The following is a 27896-nucleotide window of genomic DNA, read 5'->3' on the forward strand; positions in this document are numbered from 1 at the left end:
AGGAAAGTCGGGGTTCTAGGCCTCGCATTGAGAAGAAACATCACCCTCAGCATCCCCTACAAGCCCTAAGCCTAGAGAAGAAGCATGCATCCTTAGGGCCCGCCAAGGATGACCTAGAAGGGAGGAGATAATCACTCAGCCTCCGTGAGACCACCAAGTCACCTGCTTCCCTGGGGCCTTGAGAAGTTGCTTTAGAGGATACCATTGGCAATAGGGACACTTTGGCATAGAAAAAGTTGGTCCTGAAAGGCCCTTGGCAAAGCCTCGCCTAGACACCTGTGATAATGAACAGTAAGAGCTGACTTAGGACCTGAGAAATGAGCTGTGTTCTCAGGCCTGCCCTGCTCTTGGTTCTGTTTTACTCTTCTACTTATCACCAGTCAGTCTCCTCCACCTTCCCAGGCCAAAGCCATCTTAGGGGTGCCTAGGAGGACGCCCGCTGTGTCTTCTCGGGCTGCCTCTTGCTGCTGTCCAAACCCCTAGGAGGACGCCCGCTGTGTCTTCTCGGGCTACCCCTTGCTGCTGTCCAAACCCCTAGGAGGACGCCCGCTGTGTCTTCTCGGGCTACCCCTTGCTGCTGCCCAAACCCCCTAGGCTCTGTACTGGACCCAGAGAGTCTGCCTTGAACAGAAAGGAGCCTTGGCACCAGATTACGTGGAGGACAAAGGAGAGAAGGGAAGGGCAATGGGGGCAAGGGCCCCGGAGAGGGTCTGAAGACAGCCAAGAGACCCTCGACCATGGGGTTCAGATACTTTATTCCACAGCTGGTGTTTTTGAATGAGTGAGCATGTGAGTGTACAAGCACCATGAATGAACAGGAGATATGAATGAGCCTTTGTCACGTGGCCCCGCTTGTTAGAGGTCACGTGAGGATGCAGTGTCCATTTACTGTGATTGCGTTGTCAACACGCTTCCAGGGCAGCTGTGGGCAGCCAAAGTGGAAGCACGGCCACTGACCCATGCTGGGGGGGTGGGGGGCGGACGGACGGACAGACAGCCGACTGTCAGTCTCTGTGAGAGTCAGGCCTTTCAGAACCAGATGCCACCTGGCTCCTGTGTACCAGTGGGGCTAATGGGAAGAAAGATCAGAAAGATCCCAGGGGGCCGGTGCCCAGACAGAACCCACCTCATGTTTCCTCCACAGTGCCTCCCATGTGGGAGGCAAGCCGTTGTTTCCGCTTCACTTTTTAATGCTTCCCTCAAATGCGCGTGACACTGGGTGTGTGTCTCAGGCCCTCTGCTCAGCGGCAGGATTTGTCCTCCCTGCTGGAGTCGGTCAAGGCATTTCCCAGGTGCTCAGGTTGTCTGGCTCAGTGCCTTGCTGGCACTCCTTGCCCTCTGGCCACACCTGCCCTCCACGTCCTAACCCCACCCTGTCACCCCCATCTTGCAGGCGTTCACAACCTGTCTTCTTTTTTCCCCTCTGCAGGCTGGTGGTTTGTGAGCACGTCTGAAGAGCAGGGTTGGGTCCCTGCCACCTACTTGGAGGCCCAGAATGGCACACGAGATGACTTAGACATCAACACCTCCAAGACTGGAGAAGGTGAGGGCCTATGGGTTCTTAGGTGGGTAATAGCTGGGTGGGAAGGTTTCCCAGGGGCCAGCTCCTCCGGGGAGAGCTCCCAGCTCTCCTCCCTAGGCCACCTGAACTCCTAAATAGGTTGGATTTTACCCAAGGCCCTTCTGTTGGGATTCATTCGTTGACACCAACCCACTTGGTCACCTCACACGCTGGCCGGTCTTTGTCATTCCCCCATGTAGGGCTCTGACAGGGAAATTTCTCCTGGGTTGTGGACTTCAGACTTTGTCGGCTTTGGGTAGAGGACAGGCTTAGGGGTGGGAACTACCAGAAAGTTCTTCCCACGAAGCTTCGAGTTTCTCTCGAGAACTCCACAGAGACCTGTCTCTACTCCCAGCTCCACACTAGGCCCCCGAGGTAAAGACCTGGAACGTCTGTGGACATGATTCCTGCTGTGCCTTGTCTTTCCCGCTCTGGACACTGACAGCTGCCCAGGCTGGCCTGCGAGCCACCTCTCAGCTTCCCAGAGACTGGGGTGTTTCTCCATGCATTTCACAAAGACTGCCTCTGCCCTCTAAGCCAGCAACAGCCCAACGAGTCCGAGCCTCCCATGTCCCAACTCCCTGCTCTTAATGCCTTCCAAATCTCCCGTGGCCTGGCAGCAGGAATCCTTTCCCTAACGGTCAGTCAGTAGGAATGGTCCAGCTGGCCGTGGGTCTGAAGGCCAGAGAGATGTAGACCTGCCACCCACAGCTCAGGCCGGTCCTTCCGTCCCCCTCCTCCCTACAGCCCGAGCCAAAACAAGCAGTTCATAAAGGGCCGACTCCTTATTCATCCTTCCCCAAGATGTTAGTTACTCTGTTGGTGGTTGGGGCCCCACCCTTCTTGAGTTGGTGCCTCATTTCAGCCCTGTGATTAGAGGAAGGACTCGGAACACATCCCTGTAACAGGACTCCAGAGCCCAGGCCCCTTGGGGAAAGCTGGGACGTTCAGACTCAGCTGTTCCCACCCTGAGTCCTTGAGCCTGTATCAGACTCTGGTTCTTTTGGACCTCTGAGCTGGGTTCCATCCAGTCCAGCTGTAAGCCCCAGACCTTGCCCCTATCTAGTGCCCTGCTCTTCGAGGCCTCCTGAGTGCTGGGATTAAAGGCGTGTGCCACCACTGCCAGGTTTCTTAAGCTTTTTTAAGAAAGCTAGCTCACTGAGCCTAGGGATGATTCTGCCCACGGTGGGCTGAGCCCTCCTCCATCAGTCAACAGTCAGGAAAATGCCCACAATGACTGCAGTCCAGTCTGGTAGAAGTAGATCCCCTAATTGAGATTGGCTCAGATGACTCTGAGTGCTGTAGAGTTGACAGAGTGTGGAAGACGTTGACCTTAATGGATTAGGAATTAGAGGGCAGCCAAGATAGCTTCCAGGCTCACAGGTGTGTGTATTTGCATGTGTGCACCAAGAACGCTGCTGCTCTGCACGCTTCTGGGAGGACCTGTGTGCCAGCACCTGTGACCACATCTTAATAGTCTCCTGCCCAGATCTATAGAGCCTTACAGGGTCGTGGAAGAACCTGGAGTGTGTCTGGGCTGGAGCCCACACTCCTAGCCTGTTGCCTAGGCCTCTGGAAGAAGTAGGTTGCAGAGTTGGAGAAATGCCTCAATGGTTAAGATCACTGACTGCTCTTCTAGAGGATCTGGGTTCAATTCCCAGGACCCATAGGGTAGCTCACAACCATCTCAAACTCCAGTTTCAGAGAATCCAGTGCCCTCTTCTGTCATTGATGGACATACATGCATACACATAAAATAAAAGATAAAATAAAACTCTTAAAAACAGAAAAGGAAGAGGGAGGAGGTTGCACGGCCCCTCTCCCTCACAGGGCAAGCAGATATTCTCAGAAGGTTTTACTGAATTTTGGCCCAGGTGTGTGTGGACAATGTCACTTTTATTCTTTCTACCAGCTCGTCACCCTCCCCAGAACTAGGCAATCTGGCAGCTTCCTTTGGTACCGGCAAGCTGGCGCCCTGGGACCCTGGCCCAGGGTTCGTTCCCTTAGGAGTCACTTGGGCAGCAAAGCCTGGGGAGCCAGACCCAGGGCAGAGGGTGCGTGAGAGCTCATCTATGAGGGAATGGTAGGGGGAGGGGTGTAATCCAGGCGAAACTGTCTGGTCTCAAGTAGTCGACACGGGAATTGTGGTCATTGTCATCAGAAACAGAAAAGGATAGCATAAGGGAACAGAGCCTGTAGTATCTGCCCATGTGCGGGTTCATCAGCAAACCTTTCCCAGGCCAGGACCTGGTCTTGTGTAAGGCCCCAGGGACACAAAGGTACAAGGCCAATCATCACCCTCAACAGACCCCACCCAGGGGAAACAAACAAGAAAGCAAAGATATAAGTCAACTTATATCAACAGAGAGAGCTCTGACCCAGCAGGGAAGAGCTCTCCTCACCCCCATTTCCCCTGGCACCCTTCTTCCCTCACCATGCCTGGCCATGGTGACAAATTGACAGTCATGCTTGGTGACTGGATAGCAACACTGTCCAGAACTCGGGGAGCAATGATCCCTCCATCTCCGGGGGCTGTTGTGGAGGGTCTTCCCATCTCTAAGGGAGCAGAACCCTAAATCCTCTAGTCTACCCCTAGATTTGGCTGAGGGACCTGTTGGAAAGGACAGGACCACCCGTCAGATCCTTCCTCATCCAGCTAGGGGGGTGTCCCTTGGTTCACCCCGCAGTGAGGACACATCTCCCTCTCTCCTCCCCTCCGCCATCCTCTCTCATCCGCATCTCCATTCTCTCCACCGGTTTGGTTCGTGTGGGCCGTGGGCACCATCACCATCTATCACACCAGTGTCCAAGAGACGTAAAGCCCACCTGCGGCGCCTGGATCGCCGGTGGACCCTGGGCGGGATGGTCAACAGGCAGCACAGCCGAGGTGACCACAGGCGCCTGCCTCTCCTCCCTGCAGCTGCTCCTCTCACTAACACCCCCTCCTTTGCCTGCTCTGCTCTCTGCCTGTGGTCTCCTGACTCACCCGGAACTGGCCAGGCTTTTTTCCTCATTCACTTGCAGCTCAGACTGGGGACAGGGCCTTACTTGGGAATTGATCCGAGTAGCAGAAGGGGCAGGCTTGCTAGTGCCCTGGGCATTGGGGTTTAGGGCCTGATGGTTAGTTTATATGTTCCTTGGAAGGGAAGAGAGGCACGAGGGAGGTCCCTGGGTCTCAGAGAAAGGCCATCCCTGTCCTGGGTACCAGGTATTAAAGAGATTATAGCTTTCTGTTCCTATCAGGACTTCCTCTCCTGTCTTTTATTCCTGCCTTCTGCTAAGAAAGACTCCCTCAGCCCACAGCCCTTCTCCATTTGAACCTAGAAGGGCACAGAAACCAAAACCATTATGATACCAGAGCATTCCCCAATCAATACTGACGAGGGGCCATCCGTCAGCAGGAGCACTGGCCTCCAGGATCTCAAGAGGAGGGAGCTCAGTCAATGCGACAGGAAGGCCCTAAGCTGACTCCCTAGCTGACATCTGCTGATTCAGGGCTGTGTGGCCCAGACCCTTCCCAACATCCAGGGATTTGTGGGAAGGGTGAGGAACAGGAAGGATGGCTTCTGGATTCACCCCTAAACATCTGCAGCCCTTCATGCTGGTGGGTGGTCAGCCTCTCCTGCCCCCAGAGAGGAGAGCAGAGCAGCTGGGAGCTGAGATGGATATATAGTGAACACAGGCCTTTGGAAAACGGGGTACCCCATGACTCAACCTCAAAGCCTGTCCCCAATTGACAGTGCACTGCAGTGTCTTTCCCAAAACTCAGGCTACAGAACGTATGGACTTCAGGGTGGCCACCGCCAATGGCTGACTCAGAGCATTGGCTATGAAGAACTCAGCTTGTCCTGAAGCAGGACTTAACGTGGACCCTGGGGGCTGATGCAGGCGGCCTCTGTTGGAGAAGCAGCAACAGGCCACATTTAAAGCAGAAGCCACCCTAAAGCCAGAAGGGAGGGGACAGCTCTACTAAGATGCTAGGGTGGAACACGGCCTCCAGCTCTAGCGGCAAAGACAAATAGGATGTGGGCCCAGAATCCCACAAGAGAGACAAAGGTTTGGCCTGTTTGCGTACCATCGCTTGCTGAGTCCAAACATGCCTTTGCCTGCATGATCACACAGATGCACCGAGACCAGAGACAGGCCCACACAAGGGCCCGAAGCCACAGGTGTGGCTAGTACCGTCATATCCGAGCCCACCCCAGCTGTGCATCCACAGTCTTGTATACACAGCCTCTCGTAGACAGTAATTCCAGGAGTGCCACCACACCTAGGCCTGGCTACATGTCACTGGTTTACGTAGTCACAAGTGGGTTTTGCATACACCCTTTTTGCTCCCTGTCACCTCAGCATGTCACTGCAGCAATACCCACAACTAACGCATATACATAATGAACCATACTTCTGCAGCCACCTATACGAAAGCAAAGACAAACCATAACTTTATGTTCATTATCACACAGCCCTAGTCCTGTGAATCAGGCGGCCAAAGGGCTTGCAGAGAGCTGGCTGGTGGGACCCACACTGCAAGTAGTGGAGCTGGAGGAGAAAGCCAGCAGAGGGTCATCGAGTAACTAGATCAGAAAAGTCAGTGTTTCCCGGAGCCTCTATCCCCCATCCCTCAGCTGGCCAGGCCTTTGGAGTCAGAGGCCTCTCTAGTGGAGGAGTTGAAGGGGCCAGGAGGGGAGCAGAGAGACTGCTGACAGAGGGGAAAGTGCTTGGAAAGAAGAGGCTTCTGCGGTTTGGAAACTACTGGGATTCCAGCCCCTGCCTCCCAAACTGGGGCAGGCTGTCCACCTCCCCCAGCCTACCCACCCACAGGCCTCCTGGCCAGCCGTCATTCACCAGGGCAGGAGTGCTGTTATCTCTGCACGCTCTGATCATAGAATCCAGGAGCCCTGACCAGCCCCCAGCCACCTCAGTCTTCCCTCAACCCTATCTCTTAAAGGGGACACCCTCTTCCAGAGACCACCTGCAGACTCACTACCTATAGAGACCATTTTCCATCTGTCTGAGCATTCTCTTGTCTAGACATTGACCATGGGGATCTATGGCCAGGTCCAAAAGGAGGGACTGGTCTCTGCTTATCCGCAGCTCACCTGTAAGATAGATGGCCCAAGACCCAAGTCACCTACGTCAGCCAAAGGTGGCTTACATCTCTGTCCCTGGCTGAACAGAGCTGAAAACGGAAAACCACCTGTCTAAAGAGGCAGGCAGGGAGAGATGGTCAGGAACCAGGGTTTGAACTCCCCGCTGGAGTCCTGCACCGAACAGACAGAACAAGCCTCTGTGCTGTTTAGAATTTTAACTGAGAGAGCATGACATCCCCCCGGTGTCCCCAAGCACAGGGTCTTTTGCAGATGCAGCTAGCTTCACTGGCCAGAAACAATTATCCGTGGCTGTGTCCCCTGCCCCAAGTGGCTGGCCATGGACTCCGCCCACCACACATACTTAAAAGGCTGCTGTGGCCAGCCTTGGCATCTAAGAGCCTGGACACATGGTCAAGGCCCTGTTCTCAGCCATGGGGCAGGGCAGGCTCCTCTGATCTTCCCCTAAGAAGGACTGTCATTTTTCTCTTCAAAAGCAACCTTGCCTAGGAAAACTTTCCCGATAGCTTCCTGCTTGAACCACAGGCTTTTAAAAATAGCCCGGCCGAACAAAGGCAAAATGTGGAGTCCAGGCCACGCCTCCCTGGACCTCAGGCCCTGCGTTTCCAGACCTGGCGCTGTCCCTTAGCCACTGCCTAGGCCAAGGTTTACCGTGCCCCACTGGAAAATGGAGCAGGGTTGGCCTCGGCCTGTGGAACTTCTCCAGGGCCGTTGTCAGAATCTGGCTGGGCAGGTTCTCAGGCAGTGTTGGCAGCACTCCTGGGCAGAGCAGGGATGGAATCTGCAGGCCCTGAGCAGAGCCCTCCTCAGCTGGTGCCGAGAAAGGCCTGTGGTAAAAGGGAGCCCAAGGAAAGGCCGTGCAGCCGTCTGTGCCCATCACCCACCTTTTGCTTTTGGGCTGCCTTTCAAGTATGGCCTGTGATCTGTCAGCTCCATCCCTGCAACCTGGCAAGACAGTTGCCTCTCCCAGAGGGAAACGCTGTCTGCCCCCACCCCGCCCCCGCACAGGGCTACAGACAGCACCCTGATAATCCAGGGGAGAATGAGCAGATGGCCCTCTCACAGCAGGACGTTGGTGTGGCAGCTCTCTCCTAATCCCCAGAGCCACCCAGAGGCTGAGGCAGGCTGCCCAACAAGGTCCAGCGAAGGAGTCCTGGGATTGGGTATCACAGCCAGGAGCCAGGAGCAGCAGGCGGCTCCCAGGCCAGGCTCGTGCTATTTTGAGCTCCCAAGCAAGCCTCCCACTCGGTCCCTACTCATACTCTTTCCTCCTCACTGATAGAGTCCCAGCCTCTACTTGTAATAGCCTATAGTGTTGTGTGCTGGGTACTATGGCGACCTCCATAGCACACAGCAGGATTCAGGGCGATCCTCCTGAGGGTCTTCTTCCAGTGAGGGAGGGTGCAGCATGTTCCTCCCTGGACCCCACGCCATCCTATAGTTGGTCCTGTAAAAGGCAGGTGGCCTCAGCCAGTCAGCTGCAGGTTCACCAGGAGGGCTCCCCGAAGATAGGCATGGACCTCAGCAGACATGGACGTCTGAGCAGAGGTTTTTAGGGATGTCCAGGGAGGTGCTGTTCAGCCTTCCCACCAAGCTCTCTGCAGGATTCCAGTGCTGTGGGAAAACTTGGAGGGACCGGTGGTGGCCGGGGCACAGTCACAGGACTTTAACAAAACCCGTAGCCTCTCCTGTTGAGCTTCCTCCGTGAACCATTCTAGGGCAGATGCTGTGGTCTGCTGTGTCTAGGGTAGGGCTGAAATGCTCTGCGGGGGAAGTCAAGAGGTTTACAGGGCTGGAATCTTGAGTGAGTACAGGTGGGATATGGCATGTTTTGAGGTGAGAGGTGCTAGGTTCCCAAGGTATTTGGGAGACACCTAGCAGTGGCCCTGACACCTAGCAGTCTTAGACCCTAGGAAAAGCAGATTCTTCCAAACTCTAGGCCCCAACACCCTGGCTAGGATACCCTGCTTTCCTGCTGCCTAAGGCTTTGCTAGGCACCCCGGGATCCTGCCTGGCTTTAGCTTCTCCTAGGACCAGCAGTGACCCCCTAACCCAGTGACTCTTCCTCTGCTCTCTGAGTCCCGCTCCTTCTTCTTCTCTGGAAAAGTCAGTGTGGCCCATGTTAGTAAGCGGCTTAACAAGACTAGGCTGGGGCGGAGGGAATGGGAGGCAGGATCTGCACCACAGCCTCAAATAACTGCTTTCTTGCTCCCCAACCCACTCACAGAAGAGAAGTATGTCACCGTGCAGCCCTACACTAGCCAAAGCAAGGACGAGATTGGCTTCGAGAAGGGCGTCACCGTGGAGGTGATTCGGAAGAACTTGGAAGGCTGGTGGTACATCAGGTAGGAGCCTGCCTCCCGGGCAACAGAGCTCAGTGGCCGATGGCAGGTGGATCCTAAAGACAGCTGTGTGCCGGCTCTGCTCGGCCCGCTGATTGTCTCCTGGGAACTGAAAGCACAACCTGAGCCCCAGCCAGGAGGGCACAGGGACCAGCTCAACCCATAGGCAGCGGTGTGGTCTCTCACCATGCACCTGCCAAGAGTTCGGCCATCTGAATGTTGTTTTCTGCATCTCCCTTGGCTGCTTGACCAGCTCCTCAGCTGAGACACCCTGAAGCCCCAGCCTCCACAGGCCCTGCTGAGCCCCAACAGGCTGCCTCTGTTGCTCACAGTTGTACAATGAAGGCCCCAGACATAGGCCTCTGGCATCCATGTTCCTGGTGGGTGCAGACCATCGCACTCTGCCTTCTCTCCCTCCCTTGCCTCAGAGCCTAATGAAGTTCATTTGGGTGTACGTCTGGGGAATAAGCTAAACTCCGTGGGGCTCATTCTGCTGTCACCAACCCTAAACCTGCTTTTAAGCGTCTTTGTGTTTGCAAAGTTTCTTTGGAGCAGTTCAGCTGTAGGGAATTTGCTCAGCTGCTCTCTCTCTCTCCTGCTTGCAACCCAGCTAACAACAATCCCCCATGTAAGCTATGGGGACAGCTGCCTCAGTTCCCCACACCCCCAGACTTTCTGTGGTCTGTCTGTGCGTGTACTCATGCAACAGTGGCTCAGAACACAGCAGAGCTTGGGATCTTAAAGCTACATCCATGCTGCAGAGAGGACGTAGGTAACTGAGTCTTAGTGTGAGCTGAGGGGACAGTGCTGCCCCCTCACCCTTGCCCTAGTGCCTGTCAGTCTGAAGGACTGAGATGTACCTTTCAATCCTGTTAGGTGACGTGGGCCTGTGCACTTACACGTGGCTTATCCAGAGCAGCCACCTGTGGTCTTTCATGTTCTCTAAGCAATGGAAGCTGGAGCCAAGTGCAGATCCATCAGCCACAAGCCGGATGTGGAAAGGCTAACGTAGCCCATCTGGCTGCTGGCTGACGTGTGTTTGCCTATAAGTGATCCCCACAGCTGCTTTTTACATTTTGGGTTTTCTGTTGTTTTTTGTTTGTGTTTTTAAGATACAAACAGCATCACTCTGGTCAGCTACTGTCCTGCAGCTTGATTCTTCCTAGCCAGCGAGGACTTGAGTTGAGAAGGGCCCTAACGATCCCATTCTACCTTAAGAAAGTTGCCAGATACCCCCTTAAACATGCTATTTCCCAACATTCCAAGCCGAGTGTTGATCCTTATTTCCTGTCTTTTCCTCTCCCAGCCTTATACACACACACACACACACACACACACACACACACACACACTCCTACACATTCCCATTCTCTCTGCAGCCTGCATCTCCGGAGTCAGTCCTGCTACAGAGCTGGGAAACAGCTGTGCGGAAGTTGGGCCCAGACACACAGCCACCCCTGATGCCGCGCACGCGCACATGGCTCTGCCTGCTGTATCCTGTAACACAAAGCCTGGAGCGTATAGAACACAAAGGGCTGTGAAATGGGAGCCTGCAGGCATAACTGTCTCCCCGCAGCCCATCCTTATTCCTCTGCTGCTGCCACCTAGCAAGATACTTCAGCTTTTTCCGAGCTTTACGAACCCCAGGCTCTGGAAAGTGTTACACACTTCCCCTCAGGCCCCCCTGCTACCTCTGCCTTGCCCTTCTTGGCCTTGGCTACAGCCATAGAAAGGTCAGGCACATTCACTCACTGTTCCCCTCCATCCTGGACATTCTCTGCTTCTGTTTGTTCAACACACAAGTTGGATGCAACCTGTGTGTACCCCCAGTGATATAAATGTAAGGAGCCACCTCCTGTCTGAACTTCTGTGTTCCTTTTCTCCTACCTGAGGTCACATTAGGAAGGGCAGTAGGGGTTGTCGGACATCTGGCCTGTCAGTGCTACTCTTGAGAGCCAGCTGTGTCCCAGGGAGCAGATGAGGACATTGCAACTGAGAGTTGGAAGCACTGACCAGTTTGTGCTGGTCCCGGAAGCAGGCTCCCTGTGGATTTGGGTAAAGGCTCAACACCATGTGGGGAAGAGGGAGAAGTTGTTTTAAAAAAAGTCAACGAATCACCAAAAATTAAGTCAGCCCTGTCATTTGCCTTTAGCCTTTGTTTATGAGCTTTTGGTTTGCTTGGATTAGGCTTGGTTTCGCCATAACAATGGTTTGAATTTTATCCAGCTTTATGCTTTCATCTGCATTTATTTTCTATATTTGCAGCTTTAGTTAGAAAGGTTTTCCAACCCCCAAGATTACATAAATTTGTTTTTTTAAACACACACACACACACACACACACACACACAGTCCTGTATATAGTCCTGGTTGGCCTGGTACTCCCTGTCTAACCTAAACTGGTCAGATTTAAGGCGGTCCTCCTCCCTCAGCCTCCTAAGTGGTAAGACTATAGATGTGAGACACTGTGCCTGGCTCTTCCTTTCCTCCCTCTCCTTACCGTGTGATAAGAAACTAGATCTCACTCCTTTGTTTCTCCTAATCGCCCTTAACTCACCCATTGCGTGGTTTGTGTTTGCCCCACAGCATTGAAAGGTTACATTTGTGGACTTACTCTATAAAGAACTTGATCTGTCCACTGTCCCTCCAGCAGGACTTAAACCCTCCCCCACCTGGTGGTGCTCACTACATCCCCACCCCACTCCTGTTTTATGTTGTTTTGTTTCGTCACATGGTCTCTTGTACCCAAGCTGGCCTGCGTGACTGAGGATGGCCTTGAACTTCTGCCCAGCCCCCTCTGCCTCTGCCTCCACAATGCTGGGCTTCTAGGTGTGTGCCTCCAAGCTTGTCCACAGAGTGCTAACTTAAAGTCTACCTCTTTCCTTTGGTGAGTCTTACTCTCTAGCCCAGCCTGACCTAGAGCTTAAAAATAAAAATGGAATTCTCTTTCTCTTTTTAATCTTTGAACTTTTTTTTCTTTAAATTTTTTTTTAATATTTATTTATTATGTATACAATATTCTGTCTGTGTGTATGCCTGAAGGCCAGAAGAGGGCACCAGACCTCATTAAAGATGGTTGTGAGCCACCATGTGGTTGCTGGGAATTGAACTCAGGACCTTTGGAAGAGCAGCCAATGCTCTTAACCTCTGAGCCATCTCTCCAGCCCTAATCTTTGAACTTTTGTACATGGAAACATGTATGTTGATGTATGACCAGCTCCCCTTTTCTGCTCCCCGCAGGCACCCCCAGCACTCCCCATTCCTCTCTCCATGTCCTCTCTCTTCTTGTGTGTGTGTGCGCACGTGTAATCCACTGGGTCCCATCAGTGCTGTCCTGTTGATCTGTCTCGGACAGGTAACTGTAGCTACTGTGAGTTCCTAGGTGCAGTAGCCTTGTTGAGTCCAGAAAACAGCATTTCCCAGCATTCCTCCTCACCCTCCGGCTCAGTATTCTTTCCACCCTCTCTTCCTTGATGTCCCCTGAGAAGGAGGGTAGGAGGGGATGATATGGATATCCCATTGAGGGCAGAATATTCAGTAGTCAGTTATTCTTAGCATTAAAATGGTTGAAACCGGTTGTGAGTCTGCACGAACTGCTGACCAACGCAGAGAGAAACGCTTCACCGGCCAAGGTTGAGGTGTGGCGCAGTCCTTAAATCCAATCCCAAAATGGTTGCTTTCCCTGATTCGTCCTAGAACCTCCGATCCTCCTGCCTCATCCTTCTGACTGCTGGGCATGCGTCACCACCCTCAACAGTAGTCTTTATAGATATCCTCCTTTGGTCTCAAGGTATCCATCCTTCTAGATCTACTTGACAAGCTGCTGCATCCCTTTGTCTTACAGAAAAAGTTGAACTCTTAGAGAAACAAGTTAACTGGGCGAGAAACATCCTTTGCGTGTGCCGCTTTCCGCTCTAGTCTGCTCCCTTCCTATGGGGAACAGGATTGTCCGTGCCACATCCACATATCACTCTTCTCTCTGGAATTACCCCCAGCATCTTGGGTCATATATGAGGTCCTATATTTGCCTGAGGGCAATAGCTCAGTGTCCAGTATCTTTCCCATGGACCCCAGCTCTGGTTCCCTCTGGATTAGCGGAACTGCCAAGCCTCTAGCAGATCATGAGAGAAAAGGCCCTGCTAGGAGGTCAAACCGAGACTGAGGCCTGGGAGCAGAAGGGGAAGACAGATACGAGGGCTTTAATGACGGCGTGGTCCTTTCTCTCACAGATATCTAGGCAAAGAGGGCTGGGCGCCAGCATCCTATCTGAAGAAGGCCAAGGATGAGCTGCCAAGCCGGAAGAAGAACCTGGCGGGTCCCGTGGAGATCATCGGAAACATCATGGAGATCAGCAACCTGCTCAACAAGAAGGCATCTGGGGACAAGGAAGTTCCAGCTGACGGCGAGGGACCGGAAGCCCCCATCACCAAGAAGGAAATCAGCCTGCCCATCCTTTGCAACGCCTCTAACGGCAGCGCCTTGGGCGTCCCCGAGAGGACCACATCGAAGCTGGCCCAGGGCTCCCCAGCCGTGGCCAGGATCGCCCCTCAGAGGGCTCAGATCAGTAAGCAGCTGAAGGCCCCTGGTCCTCCCAAAGAGCTCCTACAGAGTGGGAGGGCATGGGTGCAGCGGACTCCAGGCACTACCTGGGACCTCCGTGTCATTTTCACCCGGAGCTACAGTCTGGCCTCTGATTGTCAGCGGGCCCCATGCTGGTCACAGGAGTGGAAAGGGCCAGAGGGTGTGACTGGCTGTGTTCCTGCAAGCTGCTGCAGGTGCATGGCAGGAGAAAGCAGGCTGCTACCTCCCCCTCACTAGGGATGAATCAGGGGTGGCTCTTTAGCAGTCGAACAAACCCCAAGGCTAGATGATCGGTATAGAGCCAATTTAACAAGCCCACAGGCCCCGAGTTTGTGATCATCTGTGCGGGCCTGCTTTGTGGGGCAAAAGATGTGGAAGAGGGCTGGCAAGATGGTTCGGTGTGTAAGGGTGCTTGCTACTCAAGTCTAATCTGAGTTCAATCCCTGGGACAGCCATTGGGGGAAGGAGAGAACTGACTCCCTAAGGCTGTGGCACACATGCCCATCCCCCACCTGCATTCACAATAAATTACTAAAGTCTGTCTGTCCTCACCCCTACACACTCCTCTGGCCCAGAAATGCCTTTGATATTATGGGGGGCAGGGATGACACAATTTCTGTTTGTGTCCAGCCCAGTAATCTGGAGGAAACTGGTTTGGGTTTGGGTTCTGTTGTTTTGTTTGTTTGTTTGTTTAATACATAGCTCTTGATTGTCTGCACTCTGGCGCGTGGAGAAGCCTTTACTAGGCAGGACTTTGGTCTAGCCTTGTGCTGCCTTCAGAGAACTTAGGAGTAGTGAACAAAACAGAGATGTAGTTCCCGCTTCTGCTGAAAAAATCTCATAAATCCATGCAGCCTTTTGCCTTGAAAACTGCCTGCCTGCGGCATCTGTAGATTGGTGTACCTGTTGTTTGGGGGCAGGGTTGTGTGGGTCCTTCTGAAGAACAGGCAAAGAAGCCTAAAGGTCCCATCATTGCTACAGTGACTTAGAATACAGGGTCTTTAATAACTGACGTTTCAAGTATCCAGAGTGGATCCCATCAGGGAAGGCAGCAGGTGTAGGCACTATTGTCCACTGGGGTTCTTAAAGCTGTGGCTTTTCTTCCAGGCTCCCCAAACCTGAGGACAAGGCCGCCCCCGCGCAGAGAGTCCAGCCTGGTATGTGAACTGTCTCTTCATGTCCTCTCTGGGGTGACCCGCACCCTCTTACTTAGTATGTGGACTGTCTCTTCATGCCTTCTCTGGGGTGACCTGCACCCTTACTTAGTATGTGGACTGCCTCTTCATGCCTCTGGGGGGTGTGACCCACATCCTTACTTAGTATGTGGACTGTCTCTTCATGTCCTCTCTGGGGTGACCCGCACCCTTACTTAGTATGTGAACTGTCTCTTCATGCCTTCTCTGGGGTGACCCATACCCACCTTTCTGAAGCAGAGCCTGGGGACCCTGTTGGGTTTCTGTCTTTGCAGGGCTGGGGACAGGGACAGAAGCCTGCAGATCCCAAGCCTCCCTGGAGCATAGCCAGACAGTTTTTAATGGGAAATGCACTGCACTCCAATGCTAAATAAATCCATCCCAGCCACTGCACTGGCAGACATAAACATTTAGACTGGCCAGCAGGAGTGTCCAGTAGGGCATTGCCAGGGCCTAGAAACGGGGCTGCTGGCCACGATGGCCCAGAAGCCTTACAGCTCTCCCAGGACTGCCCAGTGATGGTGGTGAGCTCTACAGCCTAGAGGGCAAGGGGTAGACCAGTGCTATCCTCCAGGAAGGAGCATGAACCGCCAGACCTGGCTCATGGAAAGTGGACACTGTGATGTCCTTGGTTCTTGAGTGGGTGGAGTTTCCCAGCGACTGCCGTCTCAGGCAGGGAGATGTGTAAGCGGGAGCTTGGGAAGCAGTAACGTTGGTGACAGGCTGAGAATCCTAAACAAAGGCCTGTTAGGGGTGAGGGAGTGGGGTGGGGTTGGCTGGATGCAATGGAAGACGAGCTGCGGGTCTACGGTGTAGCTCCAGCTCCGTAGCAGATTGCTTGCTTAGCATGCACGAGACTTCTGGGGACCGTCCCTAGCGTACCTGGAAGGGGAAATTGGAGCCTGGCATAGATTCCATTTCTGACACAGGAACAAAGAAAGACCCTTTGCAGATCACCTACCCTCCGAAATCCTCAGTTTGCTTTATCGAGAGAGAACAGTACTGGCCACCTCCTAGGTCCGTCACGAGGATGGGATGCAATAGTGGATTTTAGGACTAGCATTCGGGTTTCCCTTTCCTATGTGACTGTTGGGTGACACTATCTGGTTACTCTACACGAGACAGATCCCTACATCACAACTGGCTGCATGTTACTGCAGTGGCATCTGCCCATCCGTGGGCATTGGAGGCCCTTCCTACATGGGAGGATGTGCCCTCTGGCCATGAGTATTTTGTGACCTAGCCATGAGCCCCTCTGAAATTTCTCTTTTTTTAATCCTGGGGTTTTTGCAACTGCGCAATGGATTCTCCGTTTCTCCTTTTTATTTGAGCCCCAGCTAATTATTTTCAGGCAGCCTTGACTTTGGCAAGGGCAGACTCATTCCTTCACCATGTACAAATGCAAGCTTGCTGAGGGAGGGATGCTGGTGCCAGTTAACTGAGCTGAATCCCACCCTGTCCGGGTACGGGAGGGCTGAGGCATGGCTGACCGAGCCAGCTTCCACGTATGGCTGTACATCCAGTCACGGGGGCAGAGAAAGTTGGCTGATTCTCTCCCCCCCTAAACCATCTTTCTCCCATCCCTCCCTCATAGTGACAGAGGTAGCTGAGCCTTGAAGGGTAAAGAAAGAAACAGGGTTCCAGGGGTGCTGACCTCCAGCTTTGTTTAGCTATTCCTGCACCCCACCTCCCTGGACCGGAAGTTACTGCATTATATGGGTAATCTTCAGAATCCCATTCTTAGTTCTGTTTTACAGAAGAGGAAACTGAGTCTCGGAGTAGTTGCATCTTCTAGGTCTGCCTTCTGCACCATGGCTGCCCTCCCCCCAGTCTTTTCAGCTTCTTTCTGTTTACCCTTTAGTATAAGGCAGAGTGTACATCCCTTTGTGGTTAGCGTCTGCCAAGCTGGCTTTCCACGCGGCTTACGCTGGCTGCCTGAGAGCAGCACCCATTAGGTGCAGAGGAAAAAAAAATGTGGGCTAAGTGTTCTAAGTGTCCTTAAATGCCACCATGAGAAAAAGTTGTGTGCCGGCATCGAAAAGGCATATAGGAGTTCTGGAATAATCTGCCTGCTTACTGAAACAGAACTCTGCATTCTGCTCAGGGCATCAACAGGCTAACCCCCCTCCCAAAGACTCCTTCCCTGTACTCCTACTTCACTATCCTGGGGATTGTTGGCTCCCTCACCCTCTTCTCCATCAGCGCCCCCCTTGGCTTAGGAGCCACCCTTAGATGTATAAAATGGAGGTTTCCCTGCTTTTCTAGAGTGATTCTTCTGTCTTTTCCTTTCCACCTTGGGGCCCAACTATTGAGGCCTTTCTAGTGAGCATCCCAAGAGACACCTCCGGGGGGGGGGGAGCTGAAGCCTAAGTGACAGCTGCCTTCAAAGCCAGCGCTATCCAGCTGACAGTGATGGCCACAAGCACCTGGAGCCAATGGGCACCAGTTTCCGGCCTTGGTACTCACTGCTCTGATTAACTGCATTTGCTCACTGATTGTTTCTACTTTAGGGGTTCCAGCTGCCAAAGCCACCAGAGCCCCCTTCTGTTGAGGTAGAATACTACACCATTGCTGAATTCCAGTCTTGCATTTCTGACGGGATCAGCTTTCGTGGTGGACAGAAAGCTGAGGTGAGCCTCCTTTTGACCAAGGACTTGTTTCACACTTTATAGTACGTCTTATTGGCAAGGTCGATTTCTGAGGATCAGGCGGGACAGATCCAGAAATGAGCCTCCCGGCCATGGGTACACAACCAAGGCTGGAGCCCAAGACTTGGGTTTCTGCCCCTTACTTGACTGAGCGCGAAGAGCCTCCATATGAAGCGCTACTGAAGGCGTGTGAGCTTTAGGGACGGAGGGAGCAGTTTGCTTCATCGGGAATGTTTTATTTGGGGGGATGGACGCACACACACATGCACGCCACACACGCTCTTGGAGGTCAGAGGACAATATTGTACACCAACCCAAGAACTCCTAATGAGATTTTGTTAGTTTTTATGGACATTGAGACGATGCTCTGCAGGGAAGATCTGGTCTCGGGCCTATACCTCCCAGTCTGATTTATGCCTGTCCCCAAGAGGCCCTTTCGAGTGGTATTGGGTGTGGGTGGAGGATGGGAACAATGGAACACTGATTCTTTATACATACAGGTTCTTCTCAGGTTGGCTTTTATAGGTCTAGGAACAATGTAGTGGATTTGGGGGTGTCATGGAGGCCTAGAGCTCCAGAAGTTACTGGCACAGACTTAGGGAGCCTCACAACCAGGACCAGGGTTTGAATCTAGCCTGCCATTGACTGCCATAGGTCGTGAGCCACGTATTCTAGGGCTGTGTCTATAAAATAGGCGGAGAGGGACATTATAGGGACCCAGAGACCCCTGCAACTCACTGGCCTGCCTCTCTTCCCTCAGGTCATTGATAAAAACTCAGGTGGCTGGTGGTACGTGCAAATTGGGGAGAAAGAGGGCTGGGCCCCCGCCTCATACATCGATAAACGCAAGAAGCCTAACCTGAGCCGCCGAACCAGTACTCTGACCCGGCCCAAGGTGCCCCCACCTGCACCCCCAAGCAAACCTAAGGAGACTGAGGAGAATCCTATGGGTGCCTGTGAGAGCCAGGACTCCCCGCTGAAGCTTAAGTATGAGGAACCTGAGTATGACATCCCGGCCTTTGGTTCTGACTCAGAGCCTGAGCTGAGTGAAGAGCCCACGGAGGACAGAGGCGCAGGGGACAGGCGTCCTGCCCAGCCCCGAAGGCCCTCACCTGCCTCCTCCCTGCAGCGGGCCCGCTTCAAGGTGGGCGAGTCTTCTGAGGATGTGGCCCTAGAAGAAGAGACGATCTATGAGAATGAGGGCTTCAGGCCCTACACAGAAGACACCATGTCTGCCAGAGGCTCCTCTGGGGACAGTGACTCCCCTGGAAGCTCCTCATTGTCTCTTGCCATGAAAAATTCCCCTAAATCAGATTCTCCCAAATCATCATCACTCCTGAAGCTCAAGGCAGAGAAGAATGCCCAGACAGAACTGGCGAAAAACCAGTCCAACGTCTCCTTCTCCTCCTCCATCACCATCAACACCACCTGTTCCTCCTCCTCTTCCTCCTCTTCCTCCTTGTCCAAGAACAGTAGTGACACGAAGCCACGCTCTGCCTCAGATGCGGGCATCCGTGGCACCCCCAAGGTCGGGACCAAGAAAGATGCCGATGTGAAGGTCGGGCTGGCCTCCTGTGCCCGAGCCAAGCCATCAGTCCGACCAAAGCCAGTCCTGAACCGAGCCGAGTCTCAAAGCCAGGAAAAGATGGACATTCGCTCCTTACGGCGCCAGCTGAGGCCCACAGGCCAGCTCCGGGGGGGCCTCAAGGGCTCTAGGAGTGAGGACTCAGAGCTGCCCCCCCAGTCAGCTTCCGAGTCCAGGAGAGGCTCTGCTGATGTGATTCCGCTCCCAGCCACCACTCCCCCATGTGTTCCCAAGAAGGAATGGGAAGGGCAAGGCACCGCCTACGTGGCCTGCAGTGCCTATCAGAAGGTCCAGGACTCCGAGATCAGCTTCCCCGCTGGCGCTGAGGTGCACGTGTTAGAAAAGGCAGAGAGCGGATGGTGGTATGTGAGGTTTGGGGAGCTAGAAGGCTGGGCTCCCTCCCACTATTTAGTGCCCGAGGAGAGCCAGCAGTCTGACGTCACTGGCAAAGACCCTGACACAGTCAAGAGCACTCAGAGCGAGGGCAAGTCGGACAGTCTGGAGAAGATCGAGAAGCGGGTGCAGGCGCTGAACACTGTGAACCAGAGCAAGAGGGTCACCCCACCCATCCCCTCTAAGCCTCCTGGAGGGTTCGGCAAGACCTCGGGCCCTGTAGCGGTGAAGATGCGGAACGGTGTGCGGCAGGTGGCAGTCAGGCCCCAGTCCGTGTTTGTGTCTCCACCACCCAAGGACAACAACCTGTCCTGTGCCCTGCGGAGGAATGAGTCGCTAACGGCCACTGACAGCCTCAGAGGTGTCCGCAGGAACTCCTCCTTTAGTGCTGCACGGTCAGCAGCTGCTGAGGCCAAGGGCCGCTTGGCAGAGCGGGCTGCCAGCCAGGGCTCAGAATCACCCCTCCTGCCTACCCAACAGAACGGCATCCCCATCTCCCCCGTGCATCCTAAGCCTATTGAGAAGTCTCAGTTCATCCACAATAACCTCAAAGATGTGTACATCTCTATTGCAGACTATGAGGGGGATGAGGAGACGGCTGGCTTCCAAGAGGGGGTTTCCATGGAGGTGCTGGAGAGGAACCCCAATGGTTGGTGGTACTGTCAGATCCTGGATGAGGTGAAGCCCTTCAAGGGCTGGGTACCCTCCAACTACCTTGAGAAGAAGAACTAGCAGCACCGGGTCCTTCCAGACTCAGTGCTGCTCTGGCTGCCACTGGAAAAGTGGCGGCCTGCAGACAAGGGGAAGGACAATGGGAGGGGGAGGGGGAGGGGGATGCCGACATTGAACCCTGCAGAATATGTGACCCCCCCCCAAAGACACCCTCCAGCTGGAAGGGAGGGTGTGACGGGTGCACACACTTAGTAGGAGAAAGGGAATAGCAGGGTTGTCCTGGGCCCGGAACCCCTGCACACACACTGGTGACTTTGCTGATGGACCTTATGCCGATTAGTACAGGCCGAATGGGAAAGCCCAATCGCGCCTTTGCTGTACAAGATCTGGAAGAGATGTCATGAGGTGTGTCCAGGGTGCTGCCCCTGCTCAGCCACCTCAGTGGCTGGCTTCTCGTCTCTGGAAGCCACCCTTGTGTTATAGATGTGTTTAGCATTGTGTTGGTTTCTCGTCCACCAGCCGCTGGTGGGTGTCTGGAAGACCACCAGCTCTGGGGCTTAGCCGTGTCTCCTCAGAGCTCAGTCCTTTCTGGGGCCAGGCCACAGCCTGTTTGGTAGTTACGAGTTCCCAGATGCCAACAAGGACTGCCTGCCTTTCCTGGCTGACCTGGCCTTGCAAAGAGAGCCTGCCCTCCTCGAGGCACATGGAGGACACGGTGGGAGTTGACCTAGAGAATGAGCGGTGCCAGGCTCCTCATAACCTAGAATTTCTCGAGGATTTCCGGGTAGGCGGTTCCTTGTGCATGTTTGGGAAGGGGTTATTGGTTTGGAGGTTATAAATCAGCGTTTGGTTTTGGGGTTTATTTTAGAAGTTGTTTGGGGGCCGAAAGGGCTCAGCCTCACATAGGAGAGGGAGTAGGGGTGGGTGGAGTTTTCTGTTGAATTCCATGGAGGGATGTTTAATTTTGATTTTGGTTTAACGTTTTTGCCTTTCCATATGCCAAGTTGTTTGTTTAGGTTTCCACTGTGTGCACAGAGCCCTAGCATGGCACCTCACCAGGGAATCCGACACTGGGTAAAGCCAGGTCCTGGGCTCGGTGAAAGTGTTCAGGTCGCTGCCCAAGAGGGAAGGGGGCATCATCAGAAGCCAGGCTGCTGGGTGACTACTTTGCCTGCTGCACACTTTCTCCAACCTGGGCAGGGCCCACAAAAAGCCTTACTGTGGAGAAGTCACCACCAACCCTGGGCAGAAAGGACCCTGGCTGGGTCAGCCTGGAGCAGACACCCCCCACCCCCGCCACTGTGCCCCTTAGCCTTCTGGCAATGCTACAGGTGCCCAAGAGGATGGAAGACTTCGAAGCCAGGAACCAACCCTGTCTTCCCAAGGGGCAGTGCCCCAGGGAACAGAGAAGCGAAAGAATGGAGTTCGCGGCGTTCCTCTGTCGCTTTGGGTTGTGATTTAACGATTGACATTTCGGGGGGACCCTCCAGAGAGAAGCCCAGTGGGCTTCTTCCAAGAACTCCCCTCATGATGGGAGCGGATTCCACATGTGCCTTTGATTTGGGACAGATCCTGCCTCACAGTTTCTGGCTGAGCTGCCAGCATCTTCCTGACCAAGGGCTGCCGGTTCCGACAGATGTGGGAGGAAAAAACGCCCCTCGCCCCTCCTCCCAGGCAGGTCTGCCTTCAGCTCCCAACCCTAACCTCCTGGATTCCCAAGTCCATGTCCCTCCCATATGCGGATGCAAACCGCTAGCCTCCTTTGTCAAAAGCCCGTGGTGACATTGTTCTATTTCCTTTTCTGTGTTCATGAGTTTGTTTAAAATTGAAATTAGTTATTTTCTTCTGCTGGACAGTATTAAATAGAGCGGGATGTTGAGTTAATCTGCTAGGTTACAGTACTAATGGTAGTGGTTAGTGTCTTCATGATATATTGTTTGTACTTTTTGAACAATAATGATAAAGAAGTGGTTCATTATTTCTTAATTAATGCACTTTAAATGAGGTGAAATGGAAAGAAAACTCGGAGAGCAAAGTGCATTACTTAAAGATGCAGTATATACTCTTCTCATTTAAAACAGCACATATTTATTAAAAGAAGAAAAAGTAATTTATGACTATTTAAAATAAAATTTTAAAGTAGAGTGACTGTCAGGTGAAAGGACCTTCCACACAGCTGTCTGCCAGGGGGATGGCCCACAGCCTCGCTCCTCGGATGTCTGCATTGAGCCAGCTCCATGGTTAGTGCACCAGCCAGGCACAGAGCATCTCAGCTGGACTGGACCACCGAGATCCCCAGAGCCTGCCTTTCCCACCCTCTCTGCCCGACTCTGCACCCAGAGACCCTCTCCCAAATCCCAGGGTCCTGAAATCGTAGACTCTTTCAAAGCAGGACTGGAAGGGACCTTAGAGTCCCTTCCCATCCCTTCTTGTTTCTCCAGCTCCAGGACAGGAAATGACTTTCCCCAAATCACCCAATTAATGTCAGGTTTTCCCACTGCATTTAATCCCCCTTTCCTCTCCTCTCCTTTTAGTTCATAGTGTGGTCATTGTGTTTACATTGTAACATCCAGCCCCAGGGATGGCTGGGAGTTGCTCAGGCGTCTGGGAAAAGTAGGGAATGTTGCCACCTAGTGTCAGTACGTAGACTTGGTCAACAAATAGTGATAGCCAAGGTCCCTCACCACCAGCCCGTTAAGGCACAGCACAAACCCTGCAAGCCCAAAAAATACTTGAAACAAGAAGGGTGCATGCCAGGCCTTCTCAGACATGGCCAGGGGTGCCAGGCCTTGTGTTCTGGATCCTAGCCCTGCCCAGACAAGGCCTTTTCCTAGAGCTAACGAGCTGCTTTGTGATATCGGACGGACCGTGGCAGCAGTGGAGGAGGGAAGGGCCCGGGGCTCTGTCCCATTAGGAGCGAAACCAGATGGGACAAAAGGCAAAAAAAAAAAAAAAAAAAAAAAAAAAAAAGTGAAATCTCAGCAATGTCCAAAGCCAGTGTCCATTAGTTAGAACTGACAATGCGAGATGACATCTGATTGCTGTATACTGCAACTTTAATCCTAATGAGCCCTTCTGAGGTCATTATTGAGTTTATATAATGCCCGAAGATGCGTCGTCTGGTGCTTTGTTTTCCTTTCAGTCTAAAGACCCTTCTCTTCTATGACAAGGATGGAGGAAAAGCCTTCCAATGTTACCCTTCTTTGTCACTCGTAGGCCTGGCTACACTGCCTGGCTCCTCTGTGTTCTCACAGGGGAGCAACAAGAGGGAGCAGGCGGAGGGGGTTCCATCAGCAATCGGTTCCTGTCTACCCCAAGGCCCCCTTCACAGCCCGGGTTCTCTTTGCAAGGCCTCAACCTTTCCACCCCAGCCTGGTCCCAAGGGTCCCTCTTTCTCACTCCTAAATGGACGAAGGCATTATATAGAATCATTGTAGCCACTTTGAGATGTTAGAGCCGCGTATTTTACTGGCATTTATACCCATTGCTTTCCTCAGCGAGGCATGTTACTACTTTTATCGTCTAAGAGACAAGGGAATCTCAGCCAAACATTATTTTCATATGACTAGTACTTGCAGAGTAGGCATAGCGCTATTTAAGTTGCAGTGTCTGTTTCTAGAAGGGGGAGCAGGTGAAGTTACCCCTGCTTCTCCTGCATTTGACTAATATATAATTTCTTTAAGGTTACTCACTTCCCCAGTTCCCTCCAAATACTTTGCATTCTCAATGGAAAATGAAAACAATCTTAGACAGAAAAAAAGTGCAATATTACCAAGAGGGATGTGGGACAGAGTGGGGGGGAGACCCTGTTGCATCTGCGGAAAATGGGAGGGTCTACTGGGGAGAGTCGTACTGTGGAGCACATGGGCGGACCGTGAATTTGATTGGCGGGCTAACTGTCTATCTCCTCCCCACGTCCCTGGCATGAAGAGAGGGGTAGCCACCAGAGGACACTAGAAGAAAGGGGTCTGGGGAAGTGGCGTGGTGCTCTTGACCTCTTGAGCCCAGTCCCCAGAGCAGAATGAGGACAGCCAAGACTCACTCCTGTTTTCATTCTCCATTTGCCGCCAGCTGCTCAGAGAGACCCGTCCTAGAAGTGATTCCCAGCAGTCCTCTCTCCCCAGCCTCCTGATATGTGGGCTATGATGCTTTGGATGTGTGTTTGAGTCTTTCTAAAACTATGGAACCTCAGTTCAGCTTAGGGACAGGAGTCCTGGCTGAAAGCAAACTCATTTGGATATGGGTGCTTTAAGCCCTTCGTACCCAGTAAAACCCAATTCCTCCAGGCCTGCAGTAGGCCTGGTCCCGGCCACCCATTCATCTCAGTGACTTGGGCAAAAGGCATGAGCCCTGCCTCTGACAACAGAAACCCCCCATGACAGGTACACACCACCAGCCCCCCCCCTTCATATGCAGTGAGGAAAGTGGCAGGATAAGATGTTTTGTGGGGGGTGAGGAACAAGTCCCAGGGCTCAGCCCCTTCCCCAGGATAGCAAGCACAGCCTTGCTGGTGTGTCCCTTCTATGTAGTACTGTAGGCCTGCTGCTCCGACCCACCTTTGTGTGAATTTCTCTACAGATAGGGAGAGGGACCAGGCCCCTTCTGGGTCTCTCCCTTGGAATAGATACGGTTGCATAGCTGATCATTAGACTCTGTGCAGCTCTCTGAAAAGACAGCAGTCCACATCACTAACCAATTAAAATTCCCTCACTTTTTTGAGGGCTGAGAAAGCAATGTTTGTGTGTATGTGTGTGTATGTATGTGTGACGGTGGTGGTAATTTCCACATGCATGGGTATTATTACTTGAGTGCATTGTGTGAGAGAGAGAGACTGGTGGTAATTTCCCACTTGAACTAAATAGCATGGGGTTAGAGAAAATAAATGCAGGGCAGGTGGTCTCCATTGAACTAGTCCTTGGCATTGGGCAGGTCCCAAGGGACTCACAGCTTCTGGCAGCAAGTATGTGTGTCATTCACACGATTCTGGCTGGAGAGTGCAATGTGTCTTTTAAATTTGTTTTTGTAATTATTTTATTATTTAGTTGGAAACTTCACACTGGCATTAGCAGATCTAACAGAAGCAGCCCAGGTCAGCATCCGGGCACCAAGATGAGCACATGGAATAGATACTGTTGAGTGTGGAGTGCTGAGGTGGTTACATTAGTGCACTCACGTACTTGGGATGCGAATCCCCAGGGGATCCAAGAGCTGCTGGCCTTGGCTTGGTTCTGAAGGAGAGGCGGGCTGGACAGGGTGAGAACTACTCATGATATGACTGTAGGACCTGTAGATGTCCATGCAGCAACGCCTGCCATTCCCACTGCAGGCCCAGGGTGCTTCCTGGGGGTGTGGAGAGCTCCTCGGGACCTTCGGAATTTGTCTAAATCCCATTTGAGACAGTCTCACGTCCCTATGTTTCGCAAACTCTATGATCAGAGCCAGTCGTAGGACATGGTTGGTGACCTTTGGCCTTAGCACTGCCTTTAACTACTGCTTTGTTCTGTGCATCTGGGCCCCCAGGCCACAAAGTGGGCACACCGTTGCTTGTAGATTGAACGGGAGGGTTTCTTTTCCAGAACCTTGACCCCTACCTGGCTGTAAGGGACGGGCACGTGACACCCCTTCTTCCCCTAGCCTGTCTAAATCTCAAGTGACCTTGACAGTCAGTACCTCTCCGCCATCTCCGTCTAGGACTTAGTGGCCTTAGAGTAGGGTCCCCAATGCCCAAGGTCCCTACCTCACTCCAGGTCTCATGCTGGACAATGGGCTGTGTCTTTGGAAGCCTGAGAGGATTGTGTTATGGTAAAGGATGGACCTAGCATGTTGGCAAGCTAGTGGGAGGCATGTTGGCAAATGAGTAGCCATGTTTAAGGTGACTGGAGCTTACCGTCCCTGCGCTGGGAGGAGGCTCCAGAAGATGTCTTTTAGGCAGAGAAGGTGTGGGAAGGCTGAACAAGGATTTGGAGTTGTGCTGTCTTTATGGAAGAAGGAAGGAGTCAGTTCTTCGTGTTTGGAAACGAAGAGATCAGGTTTACAGGGATTTTTGTCACTCACCAGCCACAAGTCCAGCCAGAGAAAACTCACTCACTGGGCCACAGCCGGGCTTCCATTTTATTGATTGTCTTAGGGGAGAGGCACAAGCTTATGTGAGCCATAAGCCAGTGTTTGGGTTTGGAGGCCCTTTTCCAGAAGACAAATCCATCTCCCAGATTCCCAGTAGTTTTTGCCCAATATATTTTGTCCAATTCAGAGTTGGCCAGACTGTCAGACTGTACAGATCAGAGGCCATTGACTATAATAGGCCACACAGTAGGGACCCAACATTCCCATACTAGAGCTTAAGAGCCCAGGCCTATCCAAGAAGCAGGTGACCTCATTTCTTGGTAATACAGGACATTATTCCCAAGGCTCTAATAGAACCTATGGTTCTAACTACTGAGCTGGCCTCCTGTTGCCAATCGGACCAGAGGAGCATCCCTGCATATACTTGTTTTCTGGTGGCTTCTACTGAGGTGCACCGAGTTTACTTCAAAGGGTGTACAGTTGTCATTCTTAAATTCACAACTTGTCCGCTCCAACAGAGGACATGGGTGTCCCTCCCAGTTACTGAGAGGTCTGGAAGGCAGATGTTAGTGCCCCCTCTTGCAACATAGATATGTGAACTGTACAGTGGGAGCAAGCAGATAGATGTCACTGGGACACCTGAATCATGGGGACTTCTCGCAGTGTCCACTCATCCCCAGCCAGCGTAGTGGGGTCAGCAGGAGCCCTTCCTCCCCACCTCAGCAGAGAAACTGAGTCAGGGGCATTGGATGCAGTCTGTGTCCATGTGTATGCTGATATATCTCCAGGACCCTTGGTGGTGCTAATCTATCTCCATGTTTCCCACAATTCTAACAGTGGGTTGTTTTTATAAGCCTCATCGCAAACACGCAGTGTCCGTGGGGGAGGGGCACGACCCCCTTGACCTGCCACTTTCCGGGTGTCCTTTATCGCTTCGAAGGGATTCTTTGGTCTGTAGGGATGACCTGTCTTGGGATGCTTCTAGATTTTAAAATTTGGGTTGTTTTGTGTAATATTTTGTTTATGTTTACATGCATCTTGTATTTCCCTAAAAACTAAATAAAGTTTTTGGCCTTTTTAACTGAACAGAATCATGATTCTCTCTGGCTTTAGAAGGCCCATTCAGTTGACTAGTAAATCCACCGGCTCAAGGGGATGGGGGTGAGGGAGGGGAGATCAGCTCCCACAAACTCCTCCAGCCCCTCCCACCTGCAAGTCCCTTTCTGGGAGTGGCCAAAGGGAGTCCCTGGTCCTTCCCTAGTTGTGTTGGTCTCTAATAAGCAGGAAAGAAATGGGCCTGAGGTCAGTTCAAAGGCGGGCTATCAGGTAGCGAGAGCATCCTCCAGGGGAAGGGTATAGGCAGGCATCCCACAAGTCTCTGGGGCCTAGCCCTGCTAATGTGTTCTAACACTGTCTAGACGGGGGGGGGGGGGGGGGGGGGGGGGGGGGGGGGGGGGGGGGGGGGGGGCATACCTCTTCGCCGTCCCAGCCACAGGGTTGACCTGTCGTAACCCTGTTAGACTCTAGGTGGCGATACTCACCTCACAGGATCTCTGGCTTGAGAGGAAACAGCATTGTGTGCCTATGACTTCCTTTGGTGTCCAACCTAACTCTGTTTCCCCTGCTCAAAGTCCCAAGGCCACCAGAAGAGCAGCGGTGTCTCTCAAAAGGCTTGCCTAGTATTATGGACCCCACTGCCTGAACCCCAGGCCATGCTCCAAAGCCTGGCTCTAAGGAGGCGTCTCTGTCAT

General features: G+C 52.8%; 1 protein-coding gene across 4 annotated transcripts in view; it reads left to right on the forward strand.

Annotated features, from left to right (window-relative positions):
- The window catches only part of Sh3pxd2a (SH3 and PX domains 2A), a 204057-nt gene extending 176831 nt beyond the window's left edge, over positions 1-27226 (forward strand). For 2 of the 4 annotated variants that reach the window (XM_041662211.1, XM_041662212.1), the window contains 7 exons: positions 1430-1543; positions 4365-4448; positions 8897-9014; positions 13240-13574; positions 14699-14748; positions 17295-17414; positions 18193-27226. In XM_041662211.1, the coding sequence (XP_041518145.1) occupies positions 1430-1543; positions 4365-4448; positions 8897-9014; positions 13240-13574; positions 14699-14748; positions 17295-17414; positions 18193-20142 (2771 nt within the window). In that variant the 3' untranslated portion in view covers positions 20143-27226. The remainder of the gene's footprint in view (positions 1-1429; positions 1544-4364; positions 4449-8896; positions 9015-13239; positions 13575-14698; positions 14749-17294; positions 17415-18192) is intronic. The other 2 variants (XM_041662213.1, XM_041662214.1) reach the window with 1 other exon arrangement.
- Positions 27227-27896: the final 670 nt, after the last annotated feature.

The sequence above is a fragment of the Microtus oregoni genome, unplaced genomic scaffold (genome assembly GCF_018167655.1).
Source record: "Microtus oregoni isolate MIOR12 unplaced genomic scaffold, Mior012 000012F_ref0000307, whole genome shotgun sequence".
Taxonomy (NCBI): Eukaryota; Metazoa; Chordata; class Mammalia; order Rodentia; family Cricetidae; genus Microtus; species Microtus oregoni.